The 24,933-nt window shown below is 50.0% G+C and overlaps 1 protein-coding gene across 2 annotated transcripts in view; it reads left to right on the top strand.

Annotated features, from left to right (window-relative positions):
- Positions 1–24,933, top strand: part of FBXL18 (F-box and leucine rich repeat protein 18) — an 80,635-nt gene that overhangs the window by 7,980 nt on the left and 47,722 nt on the right. Inside the window, exon 5 of one of the 2 annotated variants that reach the window (XM_077317219.1) lies at positions 11,903–13,626. The exons of the other annotated variant lie outside the window; for it this stretch is intronic. Within the exon in view, the coding sequence (XP_077173334.1) occupies positions 11,903–12,059 (157 nt within the window). The 3' untranslated portion in view covers positions 12,060–13,626. Of the gene's footprint in view, positions 1–11,902; positions 13,627–24,933 lie in introns of those variants that run through there. 2 annotated transcript variants of the gene reach the window in all.

The following is a 24,933-nucleotide window of genomic DNA, read 5'->3' as shown; positions in this document are numbered from 1 at the left end:
GTTATTATGATCCTAATAGTTATTATTGCTTCCATCCCAAAACTTGGGTCTTACAGCTGTAGAGAAACCTCGGCAGTGAACGGCTCCTTTCTGCTTTTGAGCAGTATCGTTTTGCTCATTTCCGCATTACAGCCAGTGGGAAATCTGCCAAGACCTGAACTATGAAACTCCCCCCTGGTTTCTGCAGATTCTTTTCCCCCCAAAAAAACTCTCCTCTTTTTCCTAATTGAATTCATCTGTGGGACTGTCTTTTTCTTTTTTTTCTTTTAAAGAAAGGACCAGAAATTCCTTCTCCGGTTTTCTCATTCTTTGCCTGTCCAATATCTTACGACATCATGCGTCTAAACCTTAATATCCTTTTTCCTGTGCTGGTTTCTGCTCCCTAGCAATTGGGCGCAGCTGTTTTCTTCGGTCTCAAGCCGATTTGCTTCTTCCTCTGCTTTCCCCATCTCCGGTGCTCTTCGTTTATAATGGTGTTGCAAACAGTCATTGTTTAAAAATGTTAAGTCCGTTTCCCACAATAGTCTCTTGGATGGAGCAGTTTAAAAAAAAAAGAGGGGGGGGGTCTGACCTGGGTGGCCCAGACCAGACTTATCTCCTTGGATCTTAGAAGCTAAGAGGTCACTGGATCTTGGAAGCTAAGAGGGGTTGCCCCTGGCTAGTATTTGGATGGAAGACCTGCAAGGAACACCAGGCTTGTGATAGAAAGGCAGACAATGGCCGAACACCTGAACACCTATCTTGAAAACCCAACAAAGAAACCCAAAGAAGCCCTGTGGCATCAGGTCACTGTTGGGTTGGGTTCACACTGCTGCTGACAGTGCTTTGATGCATCAGCAAAAGGCTCCTTGTTCACATTGGGAGCAGAGCGGGCCCATGGGGCCCACCCCATGTAGTCTGGCATGCTCCCTGGAAAAGGTTAGTTGTTTTTGGAAACTTCTCATGATGTTCTCCATCAATTTGGTAATCGCAGGTACACTGTCATCATCTGCTTCCTCTGTGTAATAGTGGCTGATACTCTCTTCTGTGAATTTGCTCGTTCCCTTCTTGAAAGAAGAAGCCGTTTACGGTAGTGGCAAGAGGCATGCAGCAAAAAAAAGCACAAAACCATTTTTTTTTAATCTGGCTATATTGGAGCCCCCCAAATGTCGGTGTTTCCTGTTTCCCAATCCCAGCATAGTATTCGAATCCAGGTATTTTTTCAGGTTTCTGGTATTTGCTGGCTCCATTATTCTCCATCTTATTTTGGAGGTCGGGTGGGGTAAAGGTACTGGCACCAAAATTTCATGGGAGCTGCCGGTGCCCGTCTTTTAAATAATCCCCAAATTTTGAGACTGTTGGACCTGAGCAAGGTTCCCCCAGTCATTTTTCATTGTTTTCTGTTGAGGGGGGGAATGAATGAATGAAAACCTAAGATTTTCTGCTATTGGAAAGCTATTGGAAACTACTGTGAAACCCAGCCAATGTAATCCACTAAGAATCTGGATCCATGTAACATGTGAGAATCTGTGACTGTGTAAAACCCAAGAATCTGGGCGTATGTAAACTGTGAGGCAATTTACCATACAGGAAAAACAAACAAACTTGTGAACTGAACACCAAACAACTGGCAAAACAACAAAACTTGAAACTGACAATCTTATCTAAAGCAGGTGTAAGTCTAGAGAGACACAGAAACGGAGGATGCAGGGGGAATATCAGCTCCTGACATTTCTCGGTTTGTTTAGGATGCTGAAACAATTGTTAAAGCCGTTTCTCAGTGGAACAGGCTTCCTCGGGAGGTGGTGCATTCTCCATCTTTGGAAATTCTTAAACAGAGGCTCTGTCATCTGACAGAGAGGCTGATTCTGTGAAGGTGGTAGGTTACAGGGGATGAGCAATAGGGTTGTGAGTATCCTGCATAGTGCAGTGGGTTGGACTAGATGACCCAAGAGGTCCCTTCCAACACTATGATTCTGTGATCTCCCCACAATTCCAGATATATTTGAGAGAACTGAATATATCCAGAAAATACCAGTAGAATCTTTTTCCTACTATAGTTTTTGGAGCAGGAATGTCCATATACATGTCGCTACTCTCTGGAATGGCGACACCAATTAAAAAGGGCCCTTTTCTTCCCCCATTTTCTGCTGCTTCTGAGAATGAAACAGGGACCCTGCGTTTCTGTCGGGTGTGCATGCGGAGTAAAACTGAACGCAGTCCTCTCTCGTGTGCCGTTTCTCCCGTTCCCCCCCGCCCCCGTTTTATTTACATTAACATTTCTACTCCTGCCCCCTTCGCTGATTCGGTTCTCCAGATGGGGAGAAGAAGCAGCCATAACAATGTATAATTAAAATTGTCATCAAGTACAGATTGAAGCATAAAACCACCCACCTCTCTAGTATTATTTTTTTAAAGGAAACTGTAAAACCACAAATGTGCATTTGGAAGAAAAAGCAGGTTGGTAACAGCGTTTGAAAGCAGGCCAGGGGTGTGGAATAGTTTTTGTGGGGACAATTAAGGTGCTTTTGCACAGCAACCGGATGGCCTAGTTTTTTTTTAACACTGCAGCCTGAGCTTGCTCTGGAAAGAACTAATCCTGCCTAAACTTACGGTGGAAAAATTAAAATTTCCTAAGGCCTTGCGCTAAGATGGGTGGGTGGGAGACTTAGACTCTTCCCAGATTCTGTGCTTCAAGGGGTGTGGTTTGAAGGCCAGAAAATGGTGGGTTGCTGCTTTAACCCTTCCTTTTCCCTTTGCTTGTTTTTTCCACCCACCCTTCTGCATATCTTAACTGCTTGCTGTGTCAAAGAGGTGGAACTAGCTGGGTGGAAGTCTCACGGTCGGGGCCCCTGACGGTGGAAAGCATCAGCACGGGGCACTGCCTCACCCGGACAAATCACATTCATCTTTCCTTTTCCCAGTGGAAGGAGTAGCAGCAGTGCTTGCTTCTAGATTCATCCCAGCCAAAGCCCGGCGTTCGGCTAGCAAGCATTCCCCATGGTAGCCAGCAGGCGGCGCAATGGCTTCTTGTTAAAACCTCTGTCGTCTCCCCACCCCCACCCCTGCAGCGGATCTAATGGGAGCCGGGTAGGAGCATTTCACATCCTCCGGGTCGCTGTGTCTTTGCTTCCAAAGCCATGCAGAGCAAAGGATTCCAGTGACTTGCTCTGCAGGTTCATCTAGTGATCAGGAAAAGGGTGGTGGTGGGGAGGAGGAAAAGCCTCTCCCGCTTGCAAACGTCCAAGAAAAAGAAGGGAGACGTTCAAGGCACATTTAGGCTAGCTATAACACCCTTTCGGTCTCCTAGGAGGTTTCTCCTCCTCGTCCCTTTTTCAAAACGGTTCGTATAAAACGGGCGTGTTTACGCTCCACTGCTGAAGCCCGGTGTTAAGTGTGCCAACGGCTCAGGAGGACCCCAGCCACTCACTGGTTGTTCCCATAAACAGCGCTGCTCCTAGAGAGCGGTACGTGTGAAAGGCAGCTGGTCTAACGGGAGCCGGGTATAGTGCATTCCGAGAAGGTGCAGAGTGTTTTTCCCTGGCCACAGTGTGTCTCCACAGGCCACGGTTAGAGGGAAGGGATCCCTGGCTCCTCTCCCCCTAGGTCGGAGAGGGAAAACGAATGCTTCTCTATGTCTCCTGGTCTAGCTGCATCTCCTTGAATTGCCCTAAACAATCCCCCCCCCCAGGTTCTGCAGTGAACAAGCTCTTAAAATATTTATCTCGTTCTCCCTCCCCCCCGCCCCTCCCTCTAATTTCCGTTTAGTCAAGCTGTAAATATTTAATTCCTCTTCTCTTTCCCGACTGAGTCCCTCCAGCGCCTTCGTCATCATCAGCGCCACTTTTCTCTCTCTTTTGAGCGAGGCAAGCTGGACCTGCCCCCCCCCCTGTATTTTGAATGTCGGACAAAGTGGAGCTGGGGAGGTTGGGGAATTGACAGACTGAACAATTGGGAGCGTGGGATTTCTCAGAGCTCGTGAATTTGAGCTCTGTGCTACGGACTGAGGTTGCAGGTGTAGTCGTCAAAGCCGAAACCCCATCATGGCCTTTGATTGGAGCAAACCAAAGCAAGACATAAACAGGCACCCGATCTTTGGAGTTCTTCTGAAATCTTCCTCAGGCGGGGACCGAATGGGGAAGACGTCTCAGGCCCGTAGTCTTTAAGGTCTTGCCTCCGAAAGCCTCCTTGTGTGAGACCAGGAGGGAGGGCAGGAGTCTGCAGATTTAAAAGGGGCCAGGCTACATCTCTAGCTTTTTTAGGAGGAATTGGTGAACAACAGAAGCAGGGAAAATGAAGCAGTCGATCAGATGTCTTACAAAAACCGGCCAGGAGAAGCAGATCCCTTTTGAGTAGTGGAGGTCGTGCTTGTTTTAGAGCCACACTGGAGATAAATTTCAGTTTGGTGCCTGAGGTCAGTTGTGGGAATTCAAGCTGGGGGGTACAACCTGGTAGTGCTGGCGGAGCAGGCAGAGTATGCAATCATTCCCCCCCAGCCCCCTTTCTCCCGCTTGGTGATCCCTTCTGTCTCTTGGCTGAGTTCAGGTATTTTCAAAGTAGAAAGAGGCTGTCGGTAGGCCTCCTGTTCCAAAGCACTTAAAAAAAAAAGCTTTTGTGACTAGCGTTCCATTTCAAACGAGCGTGCAAGCTTTTTGAACTCTGTCGGACTTAGGCTGGCTGTTCCTGTGGATTTTGGCCTGGGGCAACAGGGCGGGGTTGTGGCCGTGGTGCTGACCGTTGGCAGGTGCAGTTCTTAGAACAAATCTTCTTTGCTGTAATTACTACACTGGGGGCGGCGGGAGATGAAATCAGAAAGGGAGAGCTGGAAATGGGCTGGCGAAGGGAAACTTTCTGGTGAAGGAGAGGATAGACTCACAGACCCCTGCAAGGCTTGAGTTACCAAGACCAAGACAGGGGTTTTATTGCAGGATTGGCTGTCCTGGACCACCTGGCTCCCCGAGCCTGAGGATTCTGGGTATTGATGCGAGCCTCCTGGCTGAAATTCCATGGAGCTCTCCTTCCAGCTACTCCGGTTGCATAGAAAGTGCATGTGGCCTGCCAGGCTCCTGTATAAAAGAGCAGCGTTCTCCTCCCCCTTCTCCCTGCAGCTCTCTCCTTCCTGACCTTGGAAAGCTCTCTGCTTGTCTTTCGAAGCAGCATCTTGCGCCCGGCCCACTGCTGGCACCAGGGCTGCCAAACCCACTCCTGCTAGCCTCGGCGTGTCTGCTGGCTCGCGTCCCCAGCTTAATGCCTGGCCGTAGCGAATGCCTGAAAAGATCTTGTCCCAGCCACCGTTGTCTGCTTGGCTTCCTGCTGTCTTGGAGCCCTTGGATCGGCCTGTCAGTTTGAAGTAATAATCATGCTGGGGGCGGGGAGGAGGAGGAGGAGGAAAGCTCCTCCTTGGCAGGCTTAGCCTGGCGCGAGAGCCCAGGGCACTTGTTGCGATGGGACGCCTGGGGCACACACACAAGTTGCAGTTGCTGGCAGCCTTCCCGCTTTGGCTGTGGGTGGGGCAGAGGCTTCCTCTCCGCAGGAGAGAAACAGCGTGAGAGATTGGAATGTCTTATTTAAGACATGAGCCTGGCTTCCCTGGCCCCTGTGCCCCACGGGAGGGGGGGTGCCGTGCCCCTCTCCAAACCTCTCCTGTGCTGGGAAGGCTCGTTAGCAGGGGGGTTGGAGGGGCTCTTGAAGTGAGCAATCTGGGCCTTCTCACTTAGGGAGGGACCTTTGGCTTGCTGGGGAAGGGGGCTTTGGCATGCCAGGCCTTTTTGTTCATGACCCAGAAAAGCCTTCAGGTATCTCAATCTCTAGTTTCTGCATCTAGGGGGAAAAGAAGAACTGTGGTTTTTTTTTTTGTACCTCTCTTTTTGCTATTTGAAGGAGTCTCAAAGCAGCTGATGGTCCCCTTCCATTCCTCTCCTGCAGCAGACACCCTGTGAGGCAGATGGGGGTGAGAGAGCTCTGAGAGAACTGTGACTTCACCCAGCTGGCTGCATGTGGACGAGGTGGCGAGGAATCTGCTTTTCACCACTGCACATGAACCTGGGATGTCCTGCATGCCAAGCGGATGCCCTGCAATTGAGCCATGGCTCCTCCCTGTAGCTCCGCTCTTTACCTGCTATAAGGGGTGGAAACTTGTGTGGCTTCTCGGACTCCTGCCTAGACTGCCCTAGATTTATGCCCTCCCCCATAACTTGCATTTACGTTCCTTTGTTTATCCCCTAGCTGAAATGCATACCATAGAAAGAGTTTTGAGTGGTATATGTAGCAGGACCGTTACATTGGGGTTTGTGGGGATGGTGGTGTGTGGCTGTTCAGCACCAGCACCACTGTATTCAGGGTCAGCCTGGCTTTTTCCTCCCTGTTGCAGGCCTTCCTTTCTGATAATGTACCCCCCTGTTACGCAGGGCTGGATAGGCCAGGCTGGCACACTCTTATCAGATTGCAGAAGCTAAGTAGGGCCGTCCCTTATTTTTACTTGGATGGGAGACCAGCGAGTCGGTCCAGGGTAGCTATGCGGCAGCAGGCAAGGGCAAACCTGCACCCCTTCGCCACAGGGTCTCCTTAAGTCAGCCGAGACTTGATGGCAAAAAAAGCAAAAACACACCTGCAAAGAGGGTGGGGCGGAACAAGAGGCAGCCGCCATCTCTGTGTAAATGTTTCCCGAGCCGAAATTAAGCTTTAATTGGCCAATTATTGAAATAACTTCTTAATTTGCGGGAGATGTTGGAAAAACAACATCCCGGTGTGTTTCCAGCTTGCCGTGGCAGACCGGTGCCTCAAGTCTCAGAAGCAACATTCTGGCATCTTTTCTCTCCAGTCCTTACCCTGTTCTCCATCTCTGCCTTCCTGCTCATGTTTTTCAGTGTTTGTGTGTGTGTGTGTGTGTGTGGGGGGGGGGGTATCCTACTCATCCCAGGCCATCACTTCTGGGGCCTCTGAGCATTCTGATTTGCAAATTCCCCCCGAGGGGCCCAGCTGGCATTGCAGAGAGGTAGATCAAGGCAAAAGCACCCCTTGGCATCCCTGGAGAGGTTTTCCTTGAGTGCCAATTGGAGTAGGCTGCCCAGATCGTAGCCTCTGGTGCGTCAGGCTTGGCCATCTGTGTTGTCATGTCTCCACCTGGGGAAAGCTGCCAACCTTCAGCCTTTTCCCTCTCAAGGAAAGCAGTGCCGCGATGAATTGAGAATGGTTCTGGCCCTTCTTAGGGTAGGACTTTAACAGAACTCCTGTCTTGTTGCTGCTCAGACACGCTGCTTCTTGTTGACATTTTTTGGGGGGGGGGGATAATGGAGATGCTTTAAATTTCAGGTGTTTAACCGGTTGAAAGACCAAATTAGCTGAAAAGATTTTAGCAGGACAGCCCCGTGCAGGGTTGATGGATGTAGACTTGGCTTGGAAGCCAGCGGATTTCTTGGAGCAGCTTAGCATGTTTTAAAAACTGCCGCGTCCAGTTGTAATGCAGCTGGCCAGCGTGGTATCGTGGTTAAGAACAATGGGCCCTGGAGAAGAAGCAGGTTTGATTCCTGTTAGAGCTTTTCTCACAGAGCAGCTCTGTCAGAGCTCTCAGCTGCACCCAGGGTGTCTGTTGGGGGAGAGGAAGGGAAGGCGATTGTAAGCCACTTTGAGGCACCTTCTGGTCGTGAAAAGTGGTGTATACAAATCAACTCTTCTACTTCAGTCACCGAAGCCGCCAAACCTTGCCTCCTGCAGTTGAGGAAAGACTCTTTCTACATCAGCCTTTTGACTGGGGAGGACTGTCTGACTGAAATATTTTTCAGGCTTCGAGGAACCCTACAAGTGGCGACAGGCCCCTTCAGATAAGTGGGCCCAGAAGTAAGATGTGGGAGCCAGCCAATCGATCATTTATTGTTTTAATTGAGGAGAAAGAGAGAAGGGATTGCTTCTGGAGAAGGGATTGTTGAGACAGAAAAATGCAGAATTGGGAGAGGGGAAGGGAAAATTGGCCTGTTCAGACGCCAGAGAGCGTATTGAATTTTTGAGCCGGAGATTTTTGGATTGTTTGGAGGTTTGATATTGTTGTCTCTCTCCCCCCTCCGGGCCTTTGCTGGCGCATGCTTCTTTGCGGGCTTCTAGTTAGCATAAATGTCAGTTTAGATTCCATTCATTGTAACCAGCGCTGTGGGTGTACCTCTGCCATTTCCTACCGCACAAGTGTGGAATTTGCTGTTGGGTACCGAATTTGACATTCGGGTCATCCGGGTTTGTTTTTTAAAGCCGCTGCCTACTTCTGAGCCATGTGGAGGCGCCCAGTGACCTCTCCAGCGCACTCTGGAGCAGAGCCATATCTGTTGGCTTCCCTGCCCCAAGACTTTCCCTCTTCTCCCCGAACCTAGCAGAAGTGGTGAGAGAACAATGCGAAAACAGCAAACGCTTACAGGCCTCATTTGCTCACTTATCCCAGGTCTTGGAGAATTCACCCTTCCTTGGCTCAGAATGTATAAATCCTGTTTCACACCCAGCCACATGCACAGCCGTGAATTTAACTAATAAATATATCCCATGCTCGCTTAAGGCAAATACCGTGGACGACGGCGTTATTTGGGTTTCTGAACGCAGGAGCCGAGCAGTGAACAGCCGTGGAACTCGGCCGGCCTTTTATAAATCCGATTTGGGAGAACAGGGTCAAAAGCTGTCAGCATTAAGCCCCGGGGAGCTTTGCAAATCCAGGCCCTGTTAGTATCCCAATCTGGTGCAACAGCTTCTGCACCTCTGGCCGGAGGGTCGGGAGTCTTTAAATCGCAGCAACTTGTCATAATCAATCCCTCGTCTTTAATACTTGGGATGCATCAGCACATTTCCCCGTTGATCCTCCGTGCTTCTCTCCTTTTTCTTTGTACGCAAAGTCCTGTGCTGTTCTGCCCACCAGCTACACCAGGGGTTCTCAACCTGGGGGTCAGGGCCCCTTTGGGGGTCGAACGACCCTTTCACAGGGGTCGCGGCAGGGCAAGCAGCTTGGCCTAGGGGGAGGCATCATCCACACAACAGCCTTGCAGGGTGGATCGAGATAGAGAGTTCGTCTGTCTGGAGCAGTGGAAAAGAGCGAGATCGGCACGGTGGGACAAGAGGCAGGACTAAGAAACCCTGGGCAAAAACCAGTTTATATGCAATCATGAACCATGGATCTTCACGCCATTGCTCAGCTTCAGTTTAATTTCTGTGAAAGAACCCTTGCATGATTTTATGGTTGGGGGTCAACACAACATGAGGAACTGAATTAAAGGGTCGCGGCATTAGGAAGGTTCAGGACCCCTGAGCTACACGTTCCCTAAGTCAAGGAGGTGTGTCCCAAAGAGTAGGAAAGGGCTGACATTTTTCTAAAGCTTCCCTCTCAAGTTCTCCTGAAGGTTGTTGTGAGTCTTCTCTGGCCAAGCTTATTTACAAGCCCAAGATAATGGGAGTGAGTACAAATATATGCATGCTTACATTATTCATACACACATGAATGATGAATGATAAATGATATATATATCTATCTATCATATGATATCCAATTATATTTATGAATGATATAGTAAAGGGTCCAAAAATTTCAAGAGCTAGGCCATTAATTTTAAAAGGCAACTGTCCTCTTTGTCCCCAAATTAAATGTGCTTGCTGGACTGCACCCATATTTTCCTGGCATTTCGACCCCCGTCCATTCAATTAAGGGAAATGATTCCCTTCCAAGCATTAGCTCCAAAACTTTTCTTTCTTTCTTTCTTTCTCCCCTAAGGTTAGCCTGATAGCTAACCCATGGATTCCTGTCATTGTCAGAACACCCTTTAGAATTGTACTTGGGGGTCATCGGGCAGGCCCCCTTTAAATCTTCCCTTTTTGAAGGTCAGAAAAGCCTTTGAGGGTGAATTTAAACTGGTATGTGGCAAGGTATTTCACCCTGAAACTGAACACCTGCCTTTCCAGGTGTTTACTGGCTTCCCCTGGAATGGTTAGGCCACTTGGGGTCAGGGGCCAAAAACTCAATTGTGAAGCCTCCAGGTGAGTAATAGATTATTTTTGTGTGGCCTCTTAGTCACCTGCCCCCCAAACAAAAATTAGAACAGGGTAAAGGTGATGGGCTGCCTCTAGGGGGGGGGGAATCTCAAATGTTTAGTCTCCGAAGGATTCTCATAACTGTGCTGGAAGGTACAGAGAGAATACAGTTGTCTACATAGGTGTGCCATTTGGGTGTAAATGGGAACCATCTTCTTTTATTCTTTTATTTTAGTCAGGGGTGGCCACAGCCTTTGGAGAGCCGCACTTCGGCCACCCATGACCTAGCTCATCAGCCGAGTGGGGACAATGGACCCTCTCCTACGTGCTATCAAGTTGTAGCCACTTTTTGGCAATCCTATCAGGCTTCCAAATCAAGTGACATTAACGGACATGCATACGTTATCGTTTTCTGTGTAAAACTGAAAGGGGGAATCGTCTTGGCTGAAATTGGCCCAGGGTTTCTGCCTTGCAGGCCAGGTAGAGTTAAAGCAGGAATCCTCAAGCTGTGTGACCCGAGATAACTGTTTGTACGCTGCACAAAATAGATATTCCAATGTACAGAGGAGGATGTCCATTACAACTCTGGGTGAGTCACTTCTGTGGGCAGGAGCTAGACTTGGAATGGTAACTCGTGCGAGTCAAGCGACGGTTGTGCTGAGGATGTGTAGCTGTTTGACATTGCCTGTCAAAAGAGAGAACCACTTAGGGTGGAAGAGAGGCGTGTGTTTCAGATTTTGACTGGGTGGAGGGGAAGTGTGTTTGTCAGGAGCCTGGGAAATGAGGACTTAAGGAAGATCTCCGCGGAACTCAAGCTGACATGTAATTTCCCTCTCTTTGATTTTCACGACAGCCCTGCAAAGTAAGTTAAGACCGACCCAACGCAGCCCAGCACGGTTCCATGGTTGAGTAGGGATTCGAACCCGGGTCTCCCAGATCCCAACCCGTCCCTCAAACTGCTGTGGCCGGTCGGCTCTCTTGCTATCATCCGATGACCTCAGTGGCCGTGAAGGGTTCGCGCGTGGGAAAATGCGGTGTGGTGCCGTGGTCAGAGCAGTGAGCTTTCTGTGGATGAACCTGCAAGCGCTTTGTGTAGGCGGGCGCAAATGGCTGCCGGGCCCAGCCATGAAACAAGGAGAAGTTCCCAGGCAAGGGCCCTCTTGCAGCAGAGGCAAAGCAGCTTCCAAAGAAGCACCCTGCCTGCAAATACACAAGGGATGCCTCCTGCTTGCCGGAGGGGAGGGGAAGCCTGCATTGGGCTCTCTTCTTGGAGCAAGGGATGCTGTTTGCTTGATTCCCTGGGAATAGGGGAGGTCTGCACTCTGAGCCAGCCATAGGGAGAGAGACCTTAGGGCGTCTGTGTCGATGGCCAAGCCTTAGTGGAGAGGGGCCTGGAGCGACCCCCCCCCATATGTCTGTTCTGTATGCACGTGAGCACTGGGAATCATTGGGTCGACATGTTACCATGTCTGGTTCCATTCCCCATCCGCCATGAAGCTCCCTGCATGGCCTCAGGCTAGACTTTCTCCTGGCCTAACCTGCCTCACAGGGTTGTTATGGCAAGAGAGGAGCATCTGCAATGTAAGGTGGTCTCGTTTCCTTGACATGAACTCTACTGTTTCTTTGCACTGGGCATACAGCTGATCACCCTGTAGTTCTTTGCTCAGACACAGAGCAGGATGACCCGCCTCTGGAGGAGGCTGCCTGTTGTGTCTTTGTGTGTCTTGCTGCTTTTCTCTTCTCCTTCCTACTATAAGAACACTGTTTCCTATTGCCAGCGAGGACGGGTGGGTTTTCATACTCCTTGCGGGTAGAAAGGAAGTGCACTTTGGGCTAAAAGAATTTCCCTTCCGAATATGTGAACTCCGCCTGCCTTCCCTTGCCTCGGAGGGGTGGCCTCCTCGATCCTAACACCTTGTGTCTGGTTCAGTTTCCAGGCCGACCGACCCGCGTTGAACATCGTGATCTTCCCCCTCCTCCACGAGGACTTGACGGAGGTCATCCGAGATGTCCCCATGATGCACTTGGACGAGATCACCCTGTTCAAAAGCCGAGTGGCCGAGGAACCGCCAAACCTGTGGTGGTGATCACGCCGTTAACGGGAGCGAGGGCGGGAGTCTTTGGAATGAGCATGTGCAAGCGGCTTCTTCTCATTGGCTGGGATTCCCCGTTATCGACCTGTCTGGCTGCTTTACCGGGCGCTGTGCAATCACGGGGGAGGCCTGCCTGGACGTGGATCCGTTGGACAAAAACTTGGTCTTGAGCTTCTGATATTTATTCATTTAAATTTCTAACCCGTCACTTTTTCAGAGCTTTGTGGCTGGTTACATTGGGGAAACGGGCACGTCTTGCCGCTCCATTAGTTCCTGAGCCACTTTAAACGTGGCTTAATGCCTCTTACTTAACCGGGACAAGCACTAACCCTCTTTCCTTCGCTGTTCCCACGGTCACTCGTTCTCGGACTGCGTCGGCTTCTCCCGTTCAGTGGCCGTTCTTCGCTGGAGTGTCTTAAGCAGCCTCGTGAATGCAAACGGGTGTGTGCGCGTGTGTACATCTCCACTCTATGTATTGTGGGGGTTCCGATGTGCGTCTGGCACACAGCCAGCCCCTTGCCCTTCCACGTGGTTTCACAGGGCCTGTTGTGCCCCTGTGCCATGCCAGTGGCCTCTTTTTAGTTTCCTGCAGGTGTCCCCTGGGTATTGTGTCACTGCTGCGCCAGAGAGGTCAGCCAGGAAGGGTGGCCGGTTGCCTCTCCGGTGTTCTGATTTGGTGTTAAATGTCCTCCTAATACAAGTTAGGCCTAGAAATGTGTTCTCGGAAAGAAGACTGTGAAGGTGCAGAACGACCTATTAAAGGTTAGATGCCTTCTTTCCTGTCCTGCGTTGCTTTTGTTCGAAGGAGCCAGCCACGTCGTCTTGGGCATCTCGCATTTCTTCAGGGAGGGAGTGGGTGTGAGGGGCTTATGCAGGAGAACTTTCCTGAACACAGCCCAGCACATCTGCAGCATTTCTGCCCTTCCGCGGCAAGCATGAATGAGACAGCCCCCCTAAAGACGGCTCCGTCTTGCAGCAGGGGCTGGGAGTCAAAGGTCCCCCCAAGCAGCTGTTGCAGAGTGTTCCTCCTGTGCCTGCACACCTGCAGCGCTTGAGATCATCTCTCGGCTTAGCAAAACGTACCTCCCATTTTGCCGGACAGCTGTTGTGTCCCATGAATGCCTCAGGGTTGGACTTACCCTTTGTGGCCGACTCCCCTGTGCAATCCACTTCTTAAAGACCTTGCTCTCCCTTCCGTGTCCTTTGGGAAAGTGGCACTTCGACAGCACCGTCACAAGGTTGGGGTGTAGGAAGCCCAGCGTCCCAGATGTCCCCACTATGCACTCGGATGAGCGTTTTGCCCTCCCCGATGGACACAGATTAGAATTTCTTAAAAGACTGTCCTGCAAGGGCGTTGGGTGCAGCGGAACTACCTGGCTGGAACTGGACACCTCCTTCCTTCCGCCTTGGTGACTCGCTTCCGTTACTCCGTGCTTGATGTCATGAGCCAGCTTGTGTATGTGTTAAGCGTGTGTGTTTTGACATGTATCGCACTGGTAATGGCTGCTCATTGGATTTACAGTGCACCTGTCTGTTGGCATATAAACATTTCTATACACTCCTCTGCTCTGTTCACCAGTCTTTCTTTTTTGTTAAGTGGTGGGAAGAGAAAGGTCTCTAGCCAATTGCTTGCCTCATCTCTCTGCGGACTTTCTTTCTTCCTTGGCAGCCTTCACTGGTGCGCGGAATAGATCTTTGCCTTCCGGGAGAAATCTCCGGCGTGCTGAATTTTGCTGACTTTGCACATGGCCAGCAGGATGCGTTTCATGCGGGGCAGAATGCATCCCACAGTTGTTCAGCAAGAAACGCAGCACAGAAGGGGATGTCGGCCGCACAGACGTCACCTGTGTGAGAATCTTGGTTTTCATTTTTAAAAAGTTCCTCACCTTTTAAGATTATCCCTGAGCTCATTTAGATCACGGAAGCCAGAATTATGTGCAAGCAGGAGAGGTGAATGAGATTTCCAGTGGAAAGATAGTGGGGTCATCAGTGTTCAGGTTAACACGCACAGACACGCTCACCCCCCAGCTCCAAGTGAAAAATGAACACATCAAGCTGCCTTATGATTCCGAAATAGACATCCACTGTGAAAAATATTGCTACATTTTTATAGAATTGTACAAGATCATATGTGGTTCTTGAAGCCAAGATTATTTGTATTTGAAAGGTTGTCGCTTCAAGGAGGGCAGGGACAGGTTCCTGTTGGTAGCAGAGGAGAGGACCTGCAGGAATGGCTTTAAGCTTTGTGTAGAACAGTCCCGGCTAGCTGTCAAGGAAAAGATTTTCACAGTCAGAATAGTTCAGCCGTGGAATGGGCTGCCTTAAGAAGGTGGTGAGCTCCTCCTCACTGGCAGTCTTCATGCAGTGGCTGGACAGAGACTTCTCCTGGATGTTTCGAGCTGATCTTGCATTGAGCAGAGAGTTGGGCTAGCTGGCCTGGATGGCCAGCCCCTCTCTACTCTAGGATTCTATTATTCTATCACAGTGATCCAATAATATAAATGTAGGAAGATTGTGGCCTCATAATACTACAGAACGGCTTCTGTAAGACAAGTGTCTAGATTTAAGCCCCATTCTGTGATAGTTCTTCAGAGTTTCTTATATCTTCCTCATGTAGATAGCTCTAAGCTTGCAAGATAAGGAAGCCCATCTTCGTTCTTTCTGATCTGGTGCGCAGCCTTCTGTTTTTGATACTGTAATCATTATAGTGTAACGATTCAGAGCACCAGGCCGCCTGGGTCTGTCTCGTCTACACAGACTCGCGTTTGCTCTCCCGGGTCTCCCTCAGTGGGCTTTCTCATCGCTGACTGCCTGGTCAGCTGGAGATGTTGGGAATTGAACCTGGGACTTTTTGTGTGCCAAGCAGATGTTCTGCCACTGAGCCCTGCTCCCTCCCTACACCTGGTTCCAGGACTGGATAGTTTAGACCCATCTGCCGTTTGGAGATTTTGTGAGCCAGTAATAGAAGAAGAAAAAGACATGGGTTGTTTGTCCCCCGCTTTTTACTACCCAAAGGAGTCTCAAAGTGGCTGACAACTGCCTTCCTTTCTTCTCCCCCCCCCCCAAAAAAAACAGACTTCATGCGTGGTAGGGTGGGCCTTGAGAGAGCTTTGAGAGAACTGGGACTGGCCCATGGTCACCCAGCTGGCTGCATGTGGAGGAGAAGTGGGGAATCAAACCTGGTTTTCCAGATTAGAGGCTGCCACTCTTAACCAGTACACCAAGCTGGCTCTGGGCTACTGTTCAAAACTGTAGTGATGGGAGTTGAGTGCTGGTGTATTCCTGGCGGGCTTTTGGGGGCTGTCCCAGCACTGATGTGGGGCAAGAGTGCAACCACGAATGACGTGATTGGAAGACCCAGCTGTCCTTTCATTGCTGAACAGCGGTTTCATTGGCCAAGGTGGATTCTCTTGCTCCTCCCTGGGAGATGTACCTGTGACAGCAAGGCCCGGAGCCCTCACGGGGCCGTTGGGCTCGGCCCAGCCTGCTCCCTGGTGCGGCTGCAGCCTCTCACTCTTCTCTTTCGCTCCGCTCTACCTCCTCCAACCGTCTAGCTCCTCCTCTCCACCCCAGTCCCTGCCACAAATCCTCCTAACGCGAAGGAGTGTTTTTGGCTGCGTCCGCCGCACTCCAGGCAGGATTCAGCAGATGTTAATAATGTGCTTATTTTCTCTAAGTGCCGTTTTGGCATCGGCGTTAATTACAATTTATATTCAGCAACGTTTGCGCTGGGAAGAAAGAGCCCACCCTAATGGTCCCCAGTCGATGGGGCCGAGGGCCGTTAAGCGGAACGCCATATGTTTGGAGCAGAGGGGAGGGGGTGGCATGCCAAGCAGAGCCGACCACGAGGTACCAGCGTGGGGGGGGGGGTTTCCAGAGAGGAAAAAGTGGTCAGGGTATGTGGCTTCCCCTCCCCCTTTTCTCTTTTGGTTCTCGGAGATTCAAAGCAACTTTTTTGCTTTAAGCCCCACCACAGTGCTCTCTGTCTTTCTTTTGCGGTCAAGTCACAGCTGTAGGGTTTTCATGGCAAGAGCCATTGAGGTGTCCTGCCGTTACCTGCCTTTGAGTAGCGACCCTGGGCTTCCTCAGTAGTTTCCTAGTACTAACCAGGGCCAGGCTAGCCTTGCTGTGTGTGTGGCATGGCCCTGCTCCTGACAGCAAGAACACAAAAACGTGACATGGTGTCACATTGCAGCTAATGTTCCCGGGGCCCCTCTCCTGCCTTCGTGAAGACGAGGAGCATCCATAGGCACCAAAATCCTCTTGATAGTCATTAAAATAATGTTAATAATGACCCAGAAACGTGTTATAAAATGGAAGACACATGTGTTTGTGTCTTCCTGGGTTCCATGCCACAACTCAGTAACTTTGGGCCAGTCACAGTTCTCTCAGAGCTGTTGAAGAGCAGTTCTCTCAGAGCTCTCTTAGCCCACTTATCTCACAGGGTGTCTGTTACACCTTATATTGAATTGAACTGCTGGCCCTTCATGGTCGTTTGCAGATGGAGCATTTAGGAGGCAATTGGATGAGCACCATTCAGGAGTGTGTGACTTTTAGTTCTCCAAGAAGGTGGGCGGCTGGACTGGATGGCCTTCTGTGGTCTCTTCCAGTTCTGTGTGATTCTGATTCAAGTTGTGTGCAAGCCCACTTGTTGAGGTGAAACTTGGTTGGCTTTAAAGGTGTCACTGGACTCAAAACTTCGTTCTGGAGACCAGTAGGAAATCCGAGAGATCTCCTAGATTACTAGAGATTTGAGGGTGGCTCTTCAGGGGAGTGTTTTTTTGGGAGGGACCTTGGCAAGGTATAGCACCATTGAGTCCCTCCTCCAGATTAACCCTTTTCTCCAGGGGAACTGATTTCTGCAGTCGTAATTCTGGGTGATCTCTGGATGGGTCCTGGAGGTAAGCATCTTTGTAGAGAGAGGCTTGGGCTGGGGGGAGAGTAATAATTAAAATTCATTGGCAGCTTTCCCTGCAAAGTCAAACATGTAATCCCCATGAAAATTCCATGCAATTAGATCTGAACAGCAGCAAAAGGAATCTCGAATTAATTGCTGTTGATTTCTCAGTTTTTAGCGTTGAGAACATTCCAGTGTTCTTAAGTTGAGCTTGGGTGCCGAGTGCTTTTTTGTTCCAAATATTTTTTTAAGTTAATCTCTTTCGCCTTTCCTTTTTTTCCCCTTTCCTTTTTACATTTCTGAGCTTCCATCTATCTACGTATCGAGAATGTTAAATTGGGCATTGCTAATTAGCCGTTTGACAATTAAGTAATGTAGCACAAAAAACGGTTAGGATACAAGATTTTCCTTTGTTCCCCCCCTTCTTTGTAGATTGCCCCCTCCCTTCTTTTTGAAGTTTAAAATCGTCCTTGGTTCTTACTCCCGGCTGCTGAGGAAATGATTTCCCCCCCCCCCATTCCCTGGTAAAACAAAAATCGCTGATAAAGGCCTGGGGGAGGGATACGAATAGCGGTAATTTTACATTGACAGGTGAAAATGCTTGGAGAGGCTGGGAATCTGATGGATAAAGAACTTTTATTTTAGAAACTCATTAAAGGGCTTAACCAATGTCAGATTGGTAGCATTGCCACCTTCCAGTTGGTGGCTGATCACCTTCCCATACCACGGAGCTCCACAAAGCGGAGATCAGTTCACCAGGAGAAAATGCCCACTTTGGAAGGGACCCCCTATGGCATTAGACCCCACTGAAGTTCCTCCCTTCCCAAACCCCACCTTTCTCAGGCTCCACCTCCAAAATCTGGGCCCAGGGGAAATGGCCCAGGGCGCAAACGGGTTTGAGCTACTACAGGCTGAATCCAGCCGAGCAAGCTGCCTTGGGAGCGTTAGGGCTTTATCAGAAGCAGAAGTCAACCAGAGCCTGTGCATAAGCTAGCTCTGGTTTGGGAAAAACCTGGAGATTTTAGGGGGTGGGCTTGGGGAAGGGAGGGTCTTCAGCACAGGACGTTCCCTCTCGGTGAACTAGAAATCAGTTGCAATCCTGGGAGATCTCCTGGAAGATGGCGCAACTGCAACCTTTCTCATTGGCAGGTAGTATGAAGCCCCTGGGTTAGCCAGATCAAGCGTCCATACCGGGAACTGTGGTTGGTGCATTTCGATTTCACAGTTCCACCATGTTGGAAGATGCACCTTCCAGTCCTGGGCACAGGATCCGGGCGCTTTTGTCTCTTTCTGCTGGATGCCTAGATGGATCCTTTCAGATTTTCCACTCTTACCTACCCTGATTCCATTCCGTGTGTCTTGAAGAAGCAGCTTCTCTACCTCTCAGGGAAGTGGGACGCGGCGGATGCAGGATGAGGAAAGATTACCCCCTGTGTTCCAGTACGAGCTGCAGCTCTGAGATACCTTCCTGATTTAAAAGGAGGCAGCGACTCATGCAGAAACTCAGACGGGAGCCTCTTCCTGTGGGTGGATGTTTTGGGGCTTACAGGAGACAGCTTGCTGTAGAGGTTAAGGTGAGCCACGTTTGATTCCCCACTGGGTAACCTTTGGCTAGTCACAGTCCTGTTAGAGCTGTTCTCACAGATCAGTTCTTGCAGAGCTCTCTCAGGCCTCACCTGCCTCACAGCGTGTCTGTTGTGGGGAGAGGAAGGAAAGGCGATTGTAAGCAGCTTTGGGACTCCTTTGGGTAGAGAAAAGCAGCATCTAAGAACCAACTCTTCTTCAGTAAATATCAGGGCTCTCTCAGCCTCACCTCCCTCACAGGGTGTCTTTTGTGGGGAGAAGAAGAGAAGGCGATTGTAAGCTGCTTTGAGACTCCTTCGGATTGTTAAAAGTAGGGTATAAAACCCAGTTTTTCTTCTTTGAATGATTCCTTGATTTCTCATGACTAAACACATTGTTTATTATTGCATTGCATGTGTGTAATATAGCCAGGAGATCCTAAAATTGTCTGGCTGCCAGGCAGGAGACATTCATTGTCTGCCTTCATGCCACGGCCCTGGTATTCCTCACCCATTCAAGCGCTTAGTTCTGAGATCTGGCAGGGCCAGGTTTGCTTGGGCTGTCCGGGTCAGGGGTAACGAAATGCAGCTTGGAAATGACCAGGAGGTCTGTGGAATAACTAGTTTCCAGAAGGTCTAGGTTTGTTTTTGTTCTACAGCTTCAAGCCGGTGCATCACCCCCGAAGAGTGCTGCTATTCCTCAGGATGCCAACCTCCAGATGGCGGCTGGAGACCTCCTGCTGTCACAACTGATCCCTAAGCAGCCGTCATTAGTTCCCCTGGAGAAAATGGGCATTTTGGAAGGTGAACTCTGGCAAAGGTCACTCACTCCCCACCTCAAGTCCCACCTCTCCTTGGACTCCACCTCCCAAATAACCTGAAGCTGGCTATCCTGCTTGTTCCCCAATCATATAATTTTTTTTCTAAAAAAAAAAGATTTTCTAAAAAGATTTTCTAAAAAAATCTTGGCCATCTGCAGAACAAATGCTGAAAAACAGACATAAGAAAAGAAGGGTGTTCACGAAAGAGCTGGCGGTGGTTGTCGGAGCGAAGGGGGGAAATAACATTATTTCACAGCACAGGTAAAAGGATCTGTGGGGGGGGGGGGCTGCATATTTTGTAGTCCAGGGAGTCTGGGTTCTTTGTTAGGCCACTATTATCAAATTAATGTCAAAACACATCAAGCAAGCGAGAGTGTTGGAGGCCCCTTCTGTAAAAGTGCTTTGCAAATTGGTTACAAATGCATTTTGTTTGCGGGGCTACCAAACAGGAACCCGGCTAATTAGCCATTGTAATAAAGAATGGGGGGGGGGGGAGAATGGCAATTATTCAAACAAGCTTGTTTTGAAGAACAAATACAAGCTATTTTTTATGGCCTCCTTTTAAGATGTATGTATATTTTATATTGTCTATACTGGAGCTGCGTGGCAAATGCCAACTTCTGCGTTAGCAGAAAGAGGGGACGCCTTGAATTTTAAAATGCAGGGCTTTGTTTTGAAGGAGTTGAGTTCTCCCCCCCCCCCCCCCCCGAAAAAGAATTACCAGCTGAGAAGGAAGATGAGTTTTTTTAATGAGGACTGAAAGCCACTTTCATTGCAGCGACGGGCTGCTTGCTTGCTTGCCATATCTGTATTTTCATTTGCGGGATTGCCACGCTGCATTTTAACCAGCAGCAAGCCGATTGAAGGAGAGCGAGAGGTTCCCCAAATGGTTTCGAGTTCAAAATTAAACACTAGAACGACGAACCAAATTCAGTGGGCTAAAACACCCATCGTCAATTTCAGCTCTTTTAAAAGGAAAGGTAAAATTGCACTCCCCAAACCAAGGACGAGAACAAAAATTATCGATAATGCCAGTTCCGTGGCAGCATAGAAATCTAAAGAACGAATTAAATACCTGGAGATTTTGCGGGTGGAGTTTAATGAGGGCACGTTGGACGGACAGTAGGAGCTTCAATGGGGAATAATGCCAGAGAGTCCACGTTCCAAAATGGCCACTTTCTCCAGGGGAATGGATCAATTGTAATACTGGGAGGTTTCCAGCCCTCCCCTGGCGATTGGCAAACATACCTGTGAGTGAGAAACAGAGGGTTTTTTCAAGTAGTGCGCTGAAGGAACAAACAGGAAGCCACTCTGGGGGATGTGGGACATAGCTTCTTCTTTTCAAACAAAGTTTTCCGGGGTTTCAGTGTCGGAAGGAATTTTAAAGTCCTTTTGCTGGGTCTCCCTTTGTCGCGAACGTTCTGATGCAAAGCCCTTTGGGCTTATGAGCACCCTCTTCCCCCCCCCCCCCCGGCAGGCCAAGCAGAGTCCTCATCCCCTTCAAAGGCTGGGAATGTTTAATTGTAAAACTGTTTGCTGCGGTTTGTGTAGCCTCCAGGGACAGGGGAGGGAACCTCCCACAGCGCCTTCATTTGTTCTTGGAAAGAGGGAAAAATGCTTCAGAGTCTGAGCAGGCACAACAAGTCAGCCGCACCCCAGTTGCCAGCTCCGGATTGGGAAGAACCTGGAGATTCTAGGGGTGGAGCCTGAGTGACTAAGGTTCCCTCCACCCTTGGCATTATTGGGGGGGGGGGAAAATTACTTTCTCCCTAGTGGGGACCACAAACAGCTTGCATGGTTCTCCTTTATATCCTCACAACCAACCCACGAGGTGGGTTACCCTGAGAGGAGGGCATGTCCCTCAAGGTCCCACCCAGCGAGCTTTCATGGCAGAATGGGGGATTCGAACCCAGGTTTCCCCACATCGAATGGCTGCAGCTCTGGGGCCTCCTGATGAGGTCCGGCCATCGGCAGTGTGGCCGGGGTTTCGGGTGCCCTTCGTAGGACCTGCCACAACCTGTTCCTCCAGCCCTCGTGATTTATCGCTCCAGAGACAGGGACTCTAATTTTCTTCCCCACAATTTACAGCTGCTCAGTTCAGCAGCAGCAGCAGCTGTTTCCGTTGCCAACGAAGCCTCTGCTTTTTATAGGATGATCTTTTTTTATAGGACGTGCATGACTACAGGACTCGGGTTGTCTACTTTTAGGCGGCACCTGGAAATCTCCCGCTGTTACAGTTGCCCTCCAGGGGACCAAAATCAATTCCCTGGAAGAAAATGGCTGCTTCGGACTCTATGTAGGGGTGCCAGCCTGCAGGTGGGCCCTGGGGATCCCCCAGAATTTCAGTTCATCTCTAAGCAACAGAGATCAGTTTCCCTGGGGAAAAAGATGGGCTGTATGGTATTATACCCCACTGAAGTCATGCAGGCTTACAGTCCTGCCTCAGACCTCAAGGTTTGTCCTCGGAAGAACCACAAGCACTGTGGAATTAGACCCCACTGAGGTCCCTCCCCAAACCTCCCCTTCCTGGGAGTACAATTCCCAAAGCTCCAGGAATCTCCCAACCCAGAGTTGGCAACCCCATGCCCTGGACTCAAGGGGACTGGCACCAGAGCATTGCTTATTTTGCATCTCTACCTCCGTGCTCTTTTTAGTTAGATTTACGCGGGAGGCTTGGATGTGGCTCACCCAATGTCTCCTCCTCTTGAGTGCTCAGTGTTTGTGACTATTGTAGCTGCTCTGGTTATCCGAGGGGGTGGGAAACGAGGGTTGCCAGCTCCGGGTTGAGAAATACCTGGACGTTTTGGGATTGGGGAGGGGAGGGGCTTCAGTGGAGCACGATGCCATTTTTCTGTCGGCTGGAGATCTCTTGCAATCCCAGGAGATTCCCCAGCCCCCACCTGGAGGTTGGCAAGCCTACCCGAGGCAAGTGAGCAGAGTGGAGCAAAACGGGTGAGCAGGAGCAGCATAGGAGTGGCGCGTGAATTCATTGGCTTTCTGCTCACTTCTGCTGCGGAAAATGTCCCTCAATCTCTGCCAGCCGGTTGGGTTTGCAAACCGAACGCTGTCGATAAAACTGAAGGACTCAGCCGCGGGTGAGAGCGATAAGGCCTGTGAGGCGGCGGTGGGAAACCAAGCTGGAGGTATGCCACTAAGCTGGGCTTTTTTCCCCTTTAGCTAGGCTGGCTTAATTTTAATGCCAAGCCTCTCCCTATTTGGAGTCCACAAGGGTGGGGAGGCAGTGGAAAGATCAGATTCTCCCTCTCTGAGTTGCCAGCTCTGAACTGGACACATTCTGGAGGTTTGAAGGGTGGAGCCTAGAGAGGGCAGGGTTTGCGGAGGGGTGGCCAAGCTGTGGCTCTCCAGATGTCCCTGGACTACAATTCCCATGAGCCCCTGCCAGCAAATCCATGGACATCTGGAGAGCCCCAGCCTGGCCACCTCTAGAGTCTGTCTTCTAAAGCCACCATTTTGTCCAAGGAACTGATCTTGGTTGTGAGGAGACCTCTGGGTACCACCTGGAGGTGGCAGCCTTCCCTAGAGCCTACTCTCTAAGGCAGGCGTTTTCTCCAGCAGAGCCAGTCTCTTTGGTCAGGGATCTGTGGTGATCCCCAGAGATCTCCAGGCCTTGCCTGGTGGTCGTCCACCCTCCTGCCTTGCCTACTTCTAAAACGGGCATCGCGAACCGCATACTGTTCAGAAACGGCAGTAAATTCGGAACCCGACAAAAGACAGAGCTGAAACCACCCTGAAACTGGGAAGAGAGCTGTGGGAACGCCAGCCGTAGTCAGATTCCCACCCTCAGCTCTCGACTGGGTGAATTTTCCAGCCGGTCTTTGTTTTCTGGTCCGGAGCCCTTCATGAGGCCCTTCTAAAGAGTTCCAGAAAAAAATCCTTTGCACCCAGTGGGATTTAAAAACAACAACGCCGAGGGATAATTCTTCTCCTTGACATGTGGAAATAGTTTTGTCTGGGTTGGGCCCGGTTGACGGGTAACCTCCCTTGACTCCCGCCTTGTTCCCAAAACAATCCGACAAACCGTTCACAGGCCTGGCCTGAAACCGCACTGGCTTCTCCCCCTCTTTATTTTCATTGTTCAGAGAAGCTGCAGCTGTTTCTTATAGATGTAATTTTTTTTTGGAAAAAAAAAAGAAAACATCATAATATAGATTTGAATGCCGCACGCAGCTCCCTTTGTTCCCCCCAAGCATGTTAGCCTGGATTTTTCTAGTGTGTGCCTTAGGGTTACCAGCTTTGAGAGACTTGGTGGGGTGGAGCCGGGAGTGAGCGGGATTCGGGGCAGAGAGAGACCACAGTAGAGGCTTAAGTTACGGAGTCCAGCCCCGGTCTCTTTAGTCTGGAGATGAGTAATAATTCCAGAGGTCCTACCTGAAGGCCAACAACCCTATCTCAGGATCCAGCTTGTGTGGAAGGCAGTGTTGACAACCTCCAGGGGGTGGCTGGAGGTCTGGGATCCTGCTTGGCATGCAGAAGGTCGCAGGTTCAATCCCCGGCATCTCCAGTTATGGCTTTGACTGCAGGTGATGCGAAAGACCTTTCTCGGCCTGAGAGCCTGGAGAATTGCTGCCACTCTGAGTAGACAGTGGATGGACCCAGGGCCTGATTCAGTGGAAGGCAGCTTCATCTTTGATGGGCTTATATCCCGCTCTTCCACCGATGCTGCTCGTGAAATAAACAGGCCTTTCTAAGCGCTTTGATTCCAGCTCAGCACACTTCCTGTTTTGTCCAGTATCGCGATTTCCCAGTTTTTATTATAGCAACTTGTATTGGTAAGTGATTCCCCTGCCTTTCTGCCACGGGGAGTTTGGCTGCCGTTAATGAGATGATTTTCCTTTTGATTTGAGGGGCTGAGTTATGGTCTAAAATGCCCAGCCCAAAACGTTTGGGTGTTGGGGAATGGAATAACCCAGGATTCCCAGCCAGGGGTTGCGGTCTCCTGGTCATGTGTTTTCTGCACCTAGCAGGGGGCAGGCCCTGCATGCTCCCTCCCATCTTAAACCAGTATTTCAGGAGTCATTGCTGGCCCCAGTGAACATGGCCATAGGGCTGCCAACCTCCAGATAGGGCCTGGAGAACTCCCAGAATTCCAAACGGGCCCCCAGACTGCAGAGATTTCTTTCCCTGGAGAAATCCGACTCTGCTGGAGGCTGTCCTTTGTGGCTTTGTCCCCTGCTGAGGGAAATGATTATATGTAAATTGGCATCTTCTATGAATATAAATTAGTGTCTGTTCTCTTCTCTCTGTGTTTTTATTTTGGTTGTCTGTACTCTGCCTTCGCTGGATTGTCTGTCGGTGGCCACCCTGCCCTTCATGGGCATCGGCTTTGGTGTGTCTCCTCTTTTCCTCGGTGGAAGCGGCCCGAATCCGAAAGCCAAGAGGCAGGATTCTTTTGGTTGCTGCCATGTGTTTAAAAATTGCTATCATAGCATGTTATGCAAATATGCAGTATATTTCTGCATAGGCATTCAGCGGCATTGTACCACGTAGCACATTGTTGCTTCTACGTGCGTATTAATAGCAGTCCGCACTGCAGGCAAGATTCGTCCCCATCCTGAAACAGGCCCTAG

Source organism: Paroedura picta, chromosome 17 (genome assembly GCF_049243985.1).
Source record: "Paroedura picta isolate Pp20150507F chromosome 17, Ppicta_v3.0, whole genome shotgun sequence".
In the NCBI taxonomy this organism is placed as follows: domain Eukaryota; kingdom Metazoa; phylum Chordata; class Lepidosauria; order Squamata; family Gekkonidae; genus Paroedura; species Paroedura picta.
Note: the sequence above shows the minus strand (reverse complement) of the source record. Positions and strands in the feature narration are given on the sequence as shown.